Source organism: Mustela lutreola, chromosome 7, assembly GCF_030435805.1.
Source record: "Mustela lutreola isolate mMusLut2 chromosome 7, mMusLut2.pri, whole genome shotgun sequence".
NCBI lineage: Eukaryota > Metazoa > Chordata > Mammalia > Carnivora > Mustelidae > Mustela > Mustela lutreola.
The window spans coordinates 104,595,010-104,611,004 of NC_081296.1; the positions used below are offsets into that span (position 1 = coordinate 104,595,010).

Sequence of the window (15,995 nt, forward strand, 5' to 3'; positions counted from 1 at the left end):
ACTTCTAGATTACCTATCTCACATTCCCATTTAAAATCTTCCAAAAGTGTTCTTCCCATCATTTTCAGGATCAAGTCTAAAAATAGGTAGCTTCTGATAATCAGTTCTCCACTTTTGATCCAAGTTTACTTTGTCAGTCTTATCATCTACCAGTTCACAAACATGAATTTTCTTCCCCTCTCACCTCAGTCTACTTACCATTTCCCCAAAGCACTATGCATATTACTTCCAAATCCCTGCCCTGCTTTGTTCATGCTAATTCTCCTTGGAATCTTTGACCTTATTATCTTCATTTACCTACATCCTGATATATCTTCATGGTATACTTCTGATGGCATTCTCAACACACCTGGATTCACAGCCGTTTCTTACTCTTGAACTACTGTATCCCTATTTGTATGGCTTTTTCCTGAATCCAGGACTCAAAAACTCCTTAAAGGCACAAACTTTATTATATTTTACCTCTTTGTATACTCAGTATCTAGCATAGTGCTGTGTCCTCAGAGAGTTCGCTGAAACTGTTTAATAACTATCTTTCTCAAGCAAAAGGGTTTATTATCCATTCCACTCTAGAGTCTCTTCAAGGACTGTATTACTAGCTTTATATAGCCTTCTTACCCTATAGTGATTATCTCAGTTGTCCCTTTCCTTCTGCTTCTGCCTTTCTGTTTGCCTCCTGAGACCTTCTATGTTTAAAAAAAAAAAAAAAAAAAAAAAAAAAGTCTTCTCTATTAAATGAAACTTTCCTAATCATTTTGAAGTATTCCTGCTTATTCCTGCCAATATTATCCTAGAACCAGCCTATTTAATGCACATATTTATGTAACAAAGGGTCTGTCTCATGTTACTTGACCTATCTCACTGACTGTAGAGACAAATTAGGGACCTAAAACAGAAAAACCTATTAGAGCTGAATATTAAGAACTAAACAAGTTTTATGCTAAATCTTGGTAATTTTAATAAGGGAGGTCTTTAGAACCTCTAAGTTACCTATCGTAACTGAATCATCAGTAACCAAAAATAAAAATTTACATGCTTTCCAGTTAGATAACACAAATTTGTTTACCTTCTTTCCTTGGCTGACAAATGTCTCCGACTCTGTAACTTACTGTCACTCTATTAAAACAAAACAAAAAACACAAGCAAATATAAAAAATAACATCACTGCTATTAATCTTCCAGAAAGTAAAATTAAAAATAAAAAATGATTTAATGAGAAAGACATGATATTCTTCACAAAACTTTGAAAATAGCTTACCATATTAGAAGATTCATCTTTTGAAGCCAATTTCTGAAGGGACCTATGAGAATAAGCAGAAAGAGGCATCTACTAGCCTATAAAAGGCATTCATTTACAAAGTCCGCAAACATTCCCATATCACACCCTTAATTACTGGCAATCTAAAAATCTTCACACCTGATAAAATTTTTAAGAACGATATTGCTCGTCTCACACTTTTAAATAAATTCTTAAATAGCGGACATGTATTGAACACTTACAACGTGCCAGGCACTGCCCAATGCTTTATATAATCTTCACCAAAACCCTATGGGGGGTCAGTAATATGCCATTTTCATAGAGGAAGAAACTGAAGCTCAGACACAGAGTAACTTGCTCAGGCACATACCCTAAGACTCAATTCTGGCCTGATTCCTAAGCTCTTCTTAACTATCTTAGTGATAAAGCTTGTAAAACAATGATATTCTTTACTTGGTGATCAGTAAGACTTTAAAGATTAAAATGCTTCAAATTTTTTATGGAATTTCCTTACATTATCAGCATTTATACTCATATACTTGTTTCTATTTTGACCTACTTTGGCCACTTTTACGTTTACTGTATTTTTCTACCTGGGTCCTGGAAATTTCTTTAGTGAAATCTATCCCCCAATCAAATGGTAAAAACATAGTAAGACTATAGGACAATAGAAGGTAAAAGTACTAAAGTCAACCTTGGTATTGTTTTAGAAGGATTATTTCTTCTATCATTGCCAGCTATAAAATAACCGTTTTTAATTACCTTTGGGATTGAAGGTGGGACAAGTCAATGGTAGTATCAGGATAATTTAATGTCTCTTCCTCTTCATCCTTCATTTCACCAACAGGTTCCTGATCTTTTGCTATATCTTCAGATTCTCCTTCATCGTCAGAGCTTTCTTCCTGAATTAGTTCATCATTTAGCTCATCCCCACCACTCTGAATAGTGATATCCTCTTGGTCAACCTGAGTCATAAGTTCTACTTCCACAGGAGTTTCGTGTGATTCCTCTTTATCTTCTTCACTGCTACTGTCACCTCCATCTGCAGAGTTATCGTAAACAAAGTCAGAGTGATACCAACATAACAAAGCTAGGTGATTACCTTAAAAACTTCAAAAAGGCATTCTGTTGACTCCGTTTCTCCAAAAGATCAAAAAAAAAAAAAAAAAAAAAAAAGCCTGATCATCCCTAAAGGACAGTCAGACAAAAGGATACTCTTGTATCATGAACTGGTTGGAATAAATGCTCTCCAAGACACTTAATAAATTTCTTGGACATTGCAACCATTTCTTCAATGAAAACTTTAACTTTTCTTGGTTAGGTATTTCCAAAAAGGAAGACAAGAGAAGTAATTCTGTAAGTTCTGCTGCTGTTATTGTAACTTGCACATGAGAAGTGAAATGAAACAATACATGTAATACAACTGGCACACAGAAGGTGGTCACACTTTCGCAAAAGAAACACCGTTTAGTAGTAAAATATTCTTTAGTTGCTTCCCCTATAAAAGGAGATGCCATCACCATCTGACAAAGATGGTTCTGAGAATTCCATTAAAAAATAATGTAAATAGAGAACTTTGTACAGTGTCAGGAACATGGTGAAAATTTTAAAAAATCTTGTAATGCAACAGTAGTTATAAACGAAACAATGCAATATTAGTCCTAAAAAGGAATAACCCTATGAGAATAACTGTAAAAATAATAGAGGGGGTACGTTCCCTCGTTCTTTTATGTAGGTGAGTAAATTCATTCCAGCAACCACAGCTTGAAGCCAATGTATTATTAAATCAAGCCAAATTCTCATGTGAGAAATTACACTTGTTATAAACTCATCTTTGTATCACTTCTGATACTTAAATCCAAAAGTAAATGCTCATTTGTAAGTAACTGAGCTCTATCTCTGCTGAACACATTTATGTTTGACCCATTAAATACTAAAGTTTTACTTCATATATTTACGTTTGTTACAGATCTAATTAAATACTTCATAGTTCACTAGAACAAGTATATTTAACATTTCCAAAAACAAAATTCAGTAAAATTGAACAGCAAGTTGTATTTTGACATTTCAATGATCCCAAAGTCAATATGATCTTCTAAGATCTTAGAAGATAAACTAGACAACAGGGAGCACTATAAACTACTTCATTAAAATCTGTAAACTACCTAGTTGATCCATGTCTTCCGATATGAGTTCACTTGCACAACTTGCCAGTGTTTCCATGTCTTCATCCTGCACTCTGACTTTTCGTTCACCTCGATGTCTCCAAACACAAGACTCATCTACCTATGGAAATAGTTCTTTTTCACTGACAGAACTTTAGGTAAGACTCATGAAAATCAGAAAAAAAAAAATAACAAAGAAACTGAGGAATACCTTAAAGAGGAAACTAAACCCCATCATTAGATATGAGGGAGGAAGGAAATTCTTTTTTCCTATAAAAGACAATAAACATAAATGTTAAAAATCCTTTTTTCCATTTTATGTTTGCAAATCACCTGACACTGGTGATGATATTTAATTTGTATTGTATCTGTCATGAAGGAACATTTTGCATTCACAGAATTTGGTATTATGTATAGGAATAAGAATTAAGAAAGAAAAAATATGAATACTTGCTCTCATCTTTGAGTTAGTCAAGCCCTGAATGATCTGTTTTTAGAAAAAAGGTCATGCTATACATTTTTACCCTTATAACTTTATGTGAAAGCACATTCTCATCAAGAAAAGTACATATGAAGATAACATGACAAACGCTAAATTTGCCACAGCAAGCACAAAATATTCCTTATTTCATAACAAATTTCATATATGAAATAAAGATATTTCATATATGAAATCAGAATAGTCTGTTTTGAAAATATTATTAGCAATGGTCCTCAAACCATCTCCATAATCCACCAACAAGTCATTACCTCTTATCATGAAGCTTCCTGTTGTCAAATATTCTCCAGTTGGTGCTGTTTTAGACACCTGAGGAACACATTATACTGTTGTCATAAGAAATATATTTTTAAAATTTTCACTCAATAACGTCATAGACAAGTAAACAGCACTGTCTCCTAAAAAGTTTATAATTTAGTATAAAAATTCTCAATGCTAAATATCTCTTCAAGGCAGATATACCTTTGGCACTAACAGAAAAGAAATAATGAAGGATACACTACACCAATAATTTTCAAATGCCATGGGTTAGAGTCAGACCTTGTCCACATGTTTCCTCTAGTTTGAGATATAATGAGAAAAATAAGGACAGTTTAATAAGCTTATATCATAAAGCTATATTTACTAAAACTGTATTTATTTTTTAAAGATTTTATTTATTTATTTGACAGAGAGAGAGATCACAAGTAGGCAGAGAGGCAGGCAGAGAGAGAGGAGGAAGCAGGCTCCCCGCTGAGCAGAAAGCCCGACACGGGGCTCGATCCCAGGACCCCAGGATCATGACCTGAGCGGAAGGCAGAGGCTTAAATGCACTGAGCCACCCAGGCGCCCCTAAAACTGTATTTATTAAATAAAATCCTTTCCTGAGGTACTGTTGTTGGGGTACTTAAATAACCTTTCATTTTAGGAAATATAGATGAGAGTAGATTTTTTAAAAAATATATTCTAATTTGGCAAAATGAGATAATTGCACAATATTTTAAAATTTTCACATTATCAGGGCGCCTGGGTGGCTCAGTCAGTTAAGCGTCTGCCTTTGGCTCAGGTCATAATTCCACGGTCCTGGAATTGAGCCCCACATTGGGCTCCCTGCTCAGTGGGGAGCCTGCCACTCCCCCTGCTTGTGCATGCTCTATGTGTCAAATAAATAAAATCTTTAAAAAATAAAAAAATGAAATTTTATATTATCTGTGAAACCCCCAGATCTGAGAGTATCTTTGTCATAAATACTGGAGGGGTTAAAAGCACACTAATTTCAACCTTAAAAAACCAGTTCAAATGCACTTTGGTGGCTCAGTCATTAAGTATCTGCCTTCAGCTCAGGTCATGATCCCAGAGTCCTAGGATCAAGCCCCACATCAGGCTCCCTGCTCAGCAAGAAGCCTGCTTCTCCCTCTCCCACTCCCCCTGCTTGTGTTCCCTCTCTCGCTCTCTGTCACATAAATAAAATCTTTTCAAAAATTCAATAAAACAATTAAAGCCACTTATAGCAGTACTGAGGCAGAAAATATCATCTCAGAAGTGATACTAATTTCCTGAAAACACAGTATCACAGCACAGCAGACAATAATGAATATAAATAGATGTAAAATGAAACTATGGGAGGATAATAATACTGAATTCTTTATCTTACTGCATAGCTTTAGGACCTTGTAAAAGTACATTGTTATCAACTTTAATTATTGAAAATGTGAAACAGCGATGTGAAGTCAAATATGGAGTTAAAGTATCATCAAATAAAATGGCATTTAAGAAGGAGAATAACTAAAACACCAGATATAGCTATTTTTTGGGAAGGGCAAAGAGAGATCAAAAAATTCCAACAAAGATGAAGAGCAGAAAGATCTTTTAGGTCAGTACGCCAGTCATAACTGAAACACTAATCATATCTGTGTAACTGCATGAATCATTTGCTCTCTTCATTTAGGTGTCTTCTCACATCTTACTTTTCCCTGATGCTTCATTCAAAATGGTAGCCCTTATCACTCTCTACTGCCTACTCAGCTTTAAGAAAAAATTTTCACAGCATTTGTTACCAGACATTGTTTATGTATTCTTCCCCAGCACCAAAATGTCAGCTGTTCACAAAATCACCTGTTCATGTCTATACCCTCAAAATTTGGAACACAATAGCTTTTTTATTTCTTGTATTTTGGGGGCCCAATGTGGAACCTGAACCCAGGACCCTGAGATCAAGACCTGGGCTGAGATCAAGAGTCAGACGCTTAACCTACTAAGCCATCCACGTGTCCTGGTACACAGTAGCTCTTAATAAATTAAGAAAAAGGACCACAGCCCTTATTACCTGATGATGGTACACCCACCAAGCACTAGTGATCACTCGTGCATCCCAAGCAGCGCTGTAGCAAAGTGCCATTGTGCCTGCTTCAGTCAAGGTCCGAGGGGGAATTGGTTCTCCTGTAGGAACAACATTGCAATGCTTCAGTACCCACATACAGACTTTATACACAGCAACATATGAAAATTACATGCAGCATGACAGATCTGATTCTCTTACATCTTAAATAATGATACATTTAAATTTCAATATTACATGAAGTTACTGTTTTTTATTAACAATGTATTTACAGTATCACTCACCATCAGGGAAATGCAAATCAAAACCATAAGTTATTATCACTTTACACCTGTTAGGATGGCTAAAATAAAAAAACACAAGAAACAACAAGTTTTGGCGAGGACATGGAGAAAAAGGAAGCCTTGTGCACTGTTGGTGGAATACAAACTGGGGCAGCCCCCATGGAGAACAGTATGGAGGTCCCTCAAAAAACTAATAGAACTACGCTATGATCTAGGAATCACACTACTGGGTATTTACCCAAAGGATATGAAGACACTAATTTGGAGGGATATATGCACCCCATGTTTCTGCAGCATTACTTACAACAGTCAAATTATAGAAGCAGCCCAAGCGTCTGTCAAAAGATGAATGGATAAAGAGTCCACACAGTGGAATATTATTCAACCATGAAAAAGAATGAAATCCTACCATTTGCAACAACAGCATGGATGCATCTAAAAAATGTAATGCTAAGAAAAATAAGCCAGAGAAAGACAAATACCATCTGATCTCACTCATATGTGGAATTTAAGAAACAAAACAAACAAACAAAAAAAGAGACAAACCAAAAAACAGACTCTTAACTAGAGAACAAACATGATTATCAGAGGGGAGTCGGGTAGGTGGATGGGTGAAAGAGGTGAAGAGGATTAAGAATACACTTATCTTACTGAGCACTAATGAGTAATACACAGAATTGTTGAATCACTAATTGTACACCTGAAACTTACATAAAACTCTATGTTAGCTATAATGGTATTAAAGTAAGATAAAAAATAAATAACAACAAAAACATATTTACAAAGCAGGCTTTCAATTGTTCTAACATATCAGAGAAGAAATGCCCTCTCACTTATACTAATAACTCCAATTTCATTCCAGATAGAATTCAGAAGTCTATTCAAAGTCTGAAGACTTCCAGAATTTCTACAAATCACCTAAATCATCAAAATGAAAAGCATATTAATAATATATCCCTAGTTAATTTCAAATATCTTTTAATGGGATATCATTCACATACCATATTTGCCCTTTTAAAGTATATAATCCAGTGGGCTTTTGTATATTCATAAACCTATATAACCATTACCACTAATTCCAGAACATTTTCATCATCCCCAAGGAAATCCTATATCCATTAATAGTCATTCTCCACTTTCCCAGCCCCTGACAATCACAAATATACTCTGTCTCTATGGATTTGCTTATTTTGGAATTTCATGTTGATGGAATCAAATGTGTCTGGCTTCTTTCACTTAGCATCATGTGTTCAAGGTTCTTCCTTGTTAATTACCAGTGTCTCTTTAAGACTGAATAATATTCCATTATATCAATATACTACATCTTGATTAGTCATCAACTGATGAACACGTAGGTTGTTTCCATTTTATGGCTATTATAAATAATGCTGTGAAGTATATCTGCAAACAAATTTAGTATGTCCGTCCACAGACCTAGGAGTGGAACTGCTAGGTCACATGGTAAATTTGATGTTCGATGTTTTGAGGAACCACCAAACTCTATTCTATAGCAGCTGCATCATGTTCCATTCCCACCAGCAGCATAGCAAGCGTTCCAATCTCTATATCCTCACCAACACTTGTTTTGCCCATTTTTTCATTGTAACTATTCTACTGGGTGTGAAGTGGTATCTCAGTGTGGTTTTTATTTGCATTTCCCTAATGATGAACGATGCCAAAGCTCTTATCATGTGCCTGTTAGCCATTCTTATATCTTTGGAGAAATAACCTATTTGGATGCTTTGTCATTTTTAAATTGTTTCTGTTTTTTTTTTTTTTTTTTTTTTTCCTTTCTAGTGTTGAGACTTAAGAGTTTTTTGGATACTGGTTCTTTACCGGATTAATGACTTGCCAATATTTTCTCTCATTCTGTTGGTTGTCTTTTTATTTTCTTGATAGTGTCCTTTGAACTAAGGTGTTTCAGTCCAATTTACCTGTTTGTTGCTTATGCTTTTGATGTCTTATCTAAGAAATGACTTTCTGATTCACTATGAAATTTATGCCTCATTTTCTTCTAACAGTTTTATAGTTTTAGCTTTTAGGTTTAGGTTTTTGATGTATTTAAGTTAATTTTTATAAATGATGTGAAGCAGTGATCTAAGTTTTATTCTTCTGTATATGGATATTAACTGACCAACCACCATTTGTTGACAAGATTACTCTATCCCCACTGAAGGCTTTCATACACTTGTCCAAAGTCAATGGACTATAAATGAGGAATCTCAATTCTCTTCAGTGATCTATTTGTCCATCCTCATACCAATACTTCACTATCTATATTACTGTTGCTTTGTAGGAGGTTTTGAAATCAGGAAGTGGGAGTCTTCCAATTTTGTTCTTCATTTTTAGAAATGATTTGGCTGACCTGGGTCCTTTGCATTTCTGTGTGAGTTTTAGAATCAACTTATCCATCTCTGCAAAAAAAAAGTCAGCTGGAATTCTGAGGCATTACATCAGATCTATAGATTAATATGCAAAGTACTGTCATCAGAAAACATTAGGACTTCCAATCCTTACACTAGAAGTTTTTCCATTTATTTGTCTTCTTTAATTTCTTTCAATGATGCTTTATAGTTTGGGGTGTATGTCTTATATTTCTTTTTGGTAAATTTATTAAATATTTTATTCTTTTTAATGCTATTATATAAATGAATGTTTTATTAATTTACTTTAGTACTGTTCACTGCAAGTATATAAAAATACAACTGACTTGAGGTGCCTATGTGGCTCAGTTGGTTAAACATCTGACTCTTGGTTCAGTTCAAGTCTTGATCTTACTGGTTGTGAGATGGAGCCCAGCTTAGGCTTACATAACACTCTATGTGTTACGAGTTGGTTTGGAGATTCTCTTTCTCTGCCTGTCCCCCAACTCGTGTGTGTGCAATCTCTCTCAAAAAAATAAATTAAAAAAAAAAAGAAAAAAAGAAATACAAGTGTTTTATATATAATGACCTAGTATTCCAAACATTCTAAACTTGTTTACTAATTAATAATCTTTGGTGGATTCCTTAAGGTTTTAAATATATATGATCATGCCATCTCTAAACAGGAACAGCTTTACTTGTTCTTTACCAATGTGGATATTTTTTATTTCTTTTTATTACCTAAGGGCCTACTTAGAACCTCCATACAAGGTTGAATAGAAATGACAAGAACAGACATTTTTATCTTTTTCCTGATCTTAAGGGAAAAGTTTTCAGTCTTTCACCATTAAGTCTGATGTTAGCGGTGGGTTTTTATAAATGTTCTTTTGTTTTGTTTTGATAAATGTTCTTTATCAAGATAAGGAAGCTCCCTTCTGTTAAGTTTGCTGAGTGTTTTCTATCACAAAGGGGTGTTGCATTATTGCCAAAGGCTTTTCTTGCATCGATTGAGATGATCATGTGCTTCTTGTCCTTTACTCTATTAACACTGTACTGTATCAATTTTCATACATTAAACCAACCTTGCATTCCTGGGATAAATCCCACTTGGTCATGGAGTACAATCCTTTTAATATGCTACTGAATTCGGCTTTCTAGTATTTCGTTGAAGATTTTTTTGTCTATTCATAAGCAATACTAGTCTATTAATTTCCAATTCTTGTGATGTCTTTGTCTGGTTTTGTTATTAGGCTAATCCTGGTCTTATAGCATGAGTTAGGAAGTTTTCCCATCTCTTCAATTTTTTTGGAAGTTTGTAAAAGATTTGTATTCAATCTTCTTTAAAAAAGTTTGGCAGAATTCACTAGTGAAGCTACCTGGGCCTAGAATTTTCTTTGTGAGCACGTTTTTTGTTTGGGGTCTTTTTTTTTTTTTTTTTTTTAAGATTTTATTCATTTATTTGATAGACAGAACACAAGCAGGGGGAGCAGCAGGCGGAGAGAGAAGGAGAAGCAGGACTCTGGGATCATGATCTGAGATGAATGCAAACACTTAACTCACTGAACCACCCAGGCACCCCTAGGTTTTTGTTTTTGCTTTTTTTGTTTTTGGGGTTTTTTTAAGTTTATTTTTTTAATTATTACAGATTTTATTTATTTATTTGACAGAGAGAGATCACAAGTAGGCAGAGAGGCAGGCAGAGAGAGGGTGGGGGGAAGCAGGCTCTCTGCTGAGCAGAGAGCCGAATGCAGGGCTCAATCCCAGGACCCTGAGATCATGACCTGAGCCAAAGGCAGAGGCTTAGCCCACTGAGCCACCCAGGCACCCCACTGTTGTTGTTGTTGTTGTTGTTTTTAAATTACTATTTCAATCTCTTTACTTGTTATAGGTTTGTTTTCATTTTCTAGTTCTCCTTGAGTCAGTTTTTGGTAGTCTGTGTCTTTCTAGGAACGAGCCGGTCTCATTTAGATCACTTAATTTGTTGCTATACAATTGTATGTAGCATGCCCTCACAATCTTTTTTCCCCTCAGCAAATGCAGCTTCCAAAGGTATTTAATACATGTTCCAGATATAGACTATAGATCTAATTTTTATCACAGTGAAAAGTTCCTTCTTTGGTTCAAGAAGCCACTTATGAGAAAACAGAGTTCTGCTGTCTTACTACACATCTACCACATGGAATACCATACAATTATTTCTAAAATGGTGTTTTCTAAGAGGAAGCTAGTGAATTTTTTAAAAATCCTTTTCATTTCTGTAAAGTTGGTATTAATATTCCCCTTTGTGTTCCTAATGTTAGGAATTTGAATATTCTCTCTCTTTTTTTTTTTTGGTCAGTCCAGCTAAAGTTTTATTAATTTTGTTGACATTTTTCAAAGAACCAACTTTGGTTTCACTGATTTTATCTGTGATTTTATCTATTCTGTTTCACTTATTTCTGCTCTAAACTTTTTTTTTTTTAAATTTTATTTATTTGACACAGAGAGATCACAAGTAGGCAGAGAATGAGGGGGGAGCAGGCTCACCACTGAGCAGAGAGCCCGATATGGGGCTCAAACCCAGGATCCCAACATCACGACCCAAGCGAAAGGCAGAGGCTTAACCCACGGAACCACCCAGGCACCCCATTTCCGCTCTAAACTTTATTAGTTCTTTTCCTTACTATGGGTTATTTGCTTTTCTTTTTCTAGAGCTTATGTATACATTGTCATTTCTTAGAGCTTTTCTTTTTTAAATATAAACATTACAGCTATAAACTTCTCAGTAAGCACTGTTTAAGCTGCAACTCATATCATTTTGATAAATTGTGTTTCATTTCAGTCATCTCAAAGTATTTTCTAACACTCCCCTATCATTTTCTCTTTGACATCGGTTACTTTTGAATGTGTTTAATTTCCACACATTTGTGAATTTTTGAAATTTTCTAAATTCACTCCATTATGGTCAGAAAGATTACTCTGTATGATTTCAGTAGCTCTAAAGACTTGTCTTATAGACTATTACATGATCTAACCTAGAGCACATACCAGATGCACTTGAGCAGTCTATTGTTATTAGGTGAGGATACCAGATATATGTGTTAGGTCTAGTTAACTTACAGTATTGTCAGAATCTTCTATTTCCTTGTTGATCTTACACCTAGTTATTCTCCCCATGACTGAAAGTGAGGTATTAAAGTCCTGAATTATTACTGTTAATCTATTCAACAGTTAATACTGTTGATCTACTATTGATTCGATTCTATCAGATTTTGCTTCATGGCTAATTCTAGGGCTCTGTTGTTGGGTGCATAAATGTTTATAATAGTTATGTCTTAGTGACTGGGACGCCTGAGTGGCTCAGTTGGTTGGGTGTCTGTCTTTGGCTCAGGTCATGATCCCAGGTCCTGGGACTAAGTCCTGCATCGGGCTCCTTGCTCAGCAGGGAGACGGTTTCTCCCTCTGCCTGCTACTACCCCTGCTTGTGTTGTGTGTGTTTCCCTCTCTTACTCTCTGACAAATAAATAAATAATAAAAAAAACCTTAAAATATATATAATAGTTATATCTTATTGACGAATTGACACTTTTATCATTATAAAGTGTCCTTTAAAATAACAATTAACAATTTTTGTCTTATAGTTATACTAAAAATTTTTTAAAGAAAGAAATTAAAGTTCTGAATAAAGAGAAATACATTACCTGTTGGATTCTTAATTACACAGCTAGTAGCTCCATGAAGATCAGCATGTACATAAATGTCCCCTTAAAAACAAATGAGAAATAATACTTTAAGTCCTGTTTCTTTTTTTTTTTTTTAATGGGTTTAATGGGTTCAAAATCCAAAGGGTATAAGAGGGCCTATAAAGAAAAGTTCATTTCCCACCCCTAGGAGAGCTCTCACAGGCTTCCTTATAGGAAAGCAATGCTAATATGATAGATTACAAAAATGGTCAGTTCCTCTCTCCTCTGCTATCCATACCTCTTTGCTCTGTGACCCTGAAGCTTCTCTTCAAGAGGTGGAGTCACTTCCCCATCCCTTGTGTCTGGGTCTGTCCCATGATCTGCCTTGGCGGAATGTGGCCTTGGGACCAAGTGCCAATTCTCAGCCTAGCACTTAATAGTCCTTGTGTGTTTCCTATTTTTCTCACAAACTTGCTGAGTTACCATGTAAGCCAATCTAGACTAGAGGGTGAGAGACACATGGAGATGAGTTATCTTAGCAAATGTAAAGGTCCTGAGGACCATGGATGTTTGACATATATGAAGAGGAGTCAGAAGGCCAGACCACTAAGGCCAGAGTGGTAAGAAATGAGGCTGGAGAAGAAGCCAGAAGGTTTGTAAGCCACAATGATGGTTTCGAGTTATATTCTAAGTATTTGATACCAATGAATAACCAAATGAACAAACAAATGCAAAAGTCAGATCTTTCCTCTTTTTTTAAGGGAAAAAGAAAGTGCACAGTTCCTAAAAGGTAAAATGAGCAGCCACTGTTTGCCATGACAGTTTGTCTGGGATTTGAAATTCAAAGAGGAAAACTCATAGTGCTCCAAGAAAGGCTCAGCTCCCAATTAATAGAGCTACAGAAAACAAGAGACCAAGCCCTAAGCCCCATGTAATCACCTGATCCCTGTTTCTTCCGTTTCTGGTTTGGGATCTTCAGTGGACATCGAATTAGTTCTGATTATTGATTTCAGACACCCCACACTGAGGGTTCAACCACAGTGAGGTGGTGGTTATCAGCCAACAAAAATAAATGAGAAGCCTTACACTACAGGGCTTAAGTCCTGTTTCTAAATGTGAAAAAAAAAAGTCAAGAACTTCAGCACTAAAAAAATCAAGCCTTTAAAATTTTGATGTACAATAATTCAGGAGGACTGAAAGCTATTTTGTTAATGCAGCAGGGAATCAAAAGTCCAATACTGGGGCACCTGGGTGGTTCAGTGGGTTAAACCTCTGCCTTCAGCTCAGGTCATGATCTCAGGGTCCTGAGATTGAGTCCTGTGTGGGCTCTCTGCTCAGTAGGGAGCCTGCTTCTCCGCCCCCGCCCGCTTTTCCGCCTGTTTGTGATCTTTGTCAAATAAATAAAATCTTCAAAAAAAAAAAAAAAAAGTCCAATACTACAGATTAGCTCAGCACTACTACTTTAGGACTATTCACTTAAAATGAGAATCTTAAAATGAGATTCTCATTTTAAGTGTCAAAACACATATTCAACAAACATAAGCCACCACAATGAAACTCTATCAATTAAACCTGTCAGGCAAAGGAGTAGAAGATGAAAACCTGTTCTCATACTGAGATAACTGATCCAATTACTTAGGAGAAAATTCTTTAAAATTTTAATCATACTTACCTGTTGTCAAATATCTTTTCACAATTATTTCATTCTGTTGCTGATCTCGTCCACCTATAATTAGATAGTTCTCTGAGCTAATGAACCACAGAAATTTCTCAAACCTATCAAATTGAAAGAAAAAAAGTTAACATTCTTTCCCTTTATAGTCACCTGAATTCACATCCTTTTCTCAAACAAACAAAAAAAAAACCCAGTGAAGCTATCCTACCTTCATATGTTAAGACTGATAATTTAATTTTTTTTAATTTGATGATTTAATTTCTTAAAGCATCAAACTGAATTTTTATTGAAATCTTGCAATACAAATTACCTTAGGATATTCTTTAGAAGGTAATTAAATTCTATGTTTAATTTTTTTTTAAGATTTTATTTACTTATGACAGAGATAGTGAGAGAGGGAACACAAGTATGGGGGAGGGGAGAGGAGAAGCAGGCTCCCCGCTGGGCACGGAGCCTCATATATGGGGCTCAATCCTAGGATGCTGGGATCCTGACCTGAGCCAAATGCAGACGCTTAACAAGTGAGCCACCCAGGTGTCCAAATTCTATGTTTAAAAAAAGTATGTTCTCTCCTTATCTCACTTGCAAACAGATCCTTCTTAAACTTAAGGATGACTTAACGATGAGTTACACAAAGCAAAAGCATAAAACGTCACATGGTCCCTAGGTTTATCTTTCTTCCAATGGGGCACTGGCTAGGTTTTGGGGCTATTGGTAAAAAAGAAAAGTTTTTCCATCCTGTCTTCAACTGAATGTTTACAGACATGATATTCTTTACACTTATAGAGCAAAAATTACCTTTAGAAACATAAAATTATAACTTCTCTCAACAAAGTAATTTGGGTTTTCATGATTAATATGTACCATCATGATAAAAAGTAAAGATTGTATACTTGCTTGGCATTTAGAGAATGACATAAAATAGAGATGAACAGAAATATTTCCTATATTACACCTGACCACCAAGATAATAATCTTTATGACTTAATCTACAATTTAAAAACTTCTGGTTAAAAATGATAGATTAAGCACAGGCATTACACTAAACTCCTTTATATGTCCCAATATTATTCCCGTCTTCTAATTTGATTTTTTATTGATACATATACACAGTTTAGAAATTTTTAAAATTATACAAAAAGGTATAGAGAGATCCTGCATCCACCTTCAGTTCCTATTACCACTATCAAACAGTAATCCATTGTTATTAGCTTTCTGTGTATGCCTCCCTGGAGTTTCCTTATACATACAAAAGCTAAAATAAAATGCTATTCTAAACCTTTTCTTTTGGACACAACACAAACTATTCTGAAAATACTTTCTTTTTTTCATTTAAAAATATCTTCTTAAAAAAAATAAAAATTTAAATATAAAAATATATATATATATATATATATATATGTCTTCTTGGGGCACCTGGCTGGCTCAGCTGGTGAAGCATGTGACTCTTAATCTCAGGTTTGTGGGTCTGAGCCCCATGTTAGGTGTAGGGATTACCTAAAAATATAGTCTTAAAAAAAAAAAAAAAGTCTTCACTGCTGAATGTATGTACTATACTTATTTAACAACTGCCTTATTGATGGTAAAGAGGTTTCTAAAATGACATAAACCCACAAGGACAGAAAATGAGAATCATAAAGATGTAAAAATTTTGTAATTATCTTAGTAAAGGAGCATATAACTAAAAGGGGAAAAAAAATCAAAAGGAGGGAAAAAGACAAAAAAGAGTAAAGAAAAATTGGGACAAATAGAAAGCAAACAGTAAAATGGTT

At 35.0% G+C, this 15,995-nt stretch overlaps 1 protein-coding gene across 1 annotated transcript in view; it reads right to left on the reverse strand.

Moving 5' to 3' along the window:
• The window catches only part of NEMF (nuclear export mediator factor), a 52,617-nt gene that overhangs the window by 8,123 nt on the left and 28,499 nt on the right, over positions 1 to 15,995 (reverse strand). Inside the window, exons 17-25 of the mRNA XM_059182032.1 lie at positions 14,221 to 14,324; positions 12,567 to 12,629; positions 6,228 to 6,340; positions 4,174 to 4,231; positions 3,635 to 3,693; positions 3,424 to 3,544; positions 2,021 to 2,300; positions 1,259 to 1,301; positions 1,067 to 1,116 (exon numbers count right to left, since the gene is read on the reverse strand). Coding sequence (XP_059038015.1) covers positions 1,067 to 1,116; positions 1,259 to 1,301; positions 2,021 to 2,300; positions 3,424 to 3,544; positions 3,635 to 3,693; positions 4,174 to 4,231; positions 6,228 to 6,340; positions 12,567 to 12,629; positions 14,221 to 14,324 — 891 coding nt within the window. The remainder of the gene's footprint in view (positions 1 to 1,066; positions 1,117 to 1,258; positions 1,302 to 2,020; positions 2,301 to 3,423; positions 3,545 to 3,634; positions 3,694 to 4,173; positions 4,232 to 6,227; positions 6,341 to 12,566; positions 12,630 to 14,220; positions 14,325 to 15,995) is intronic.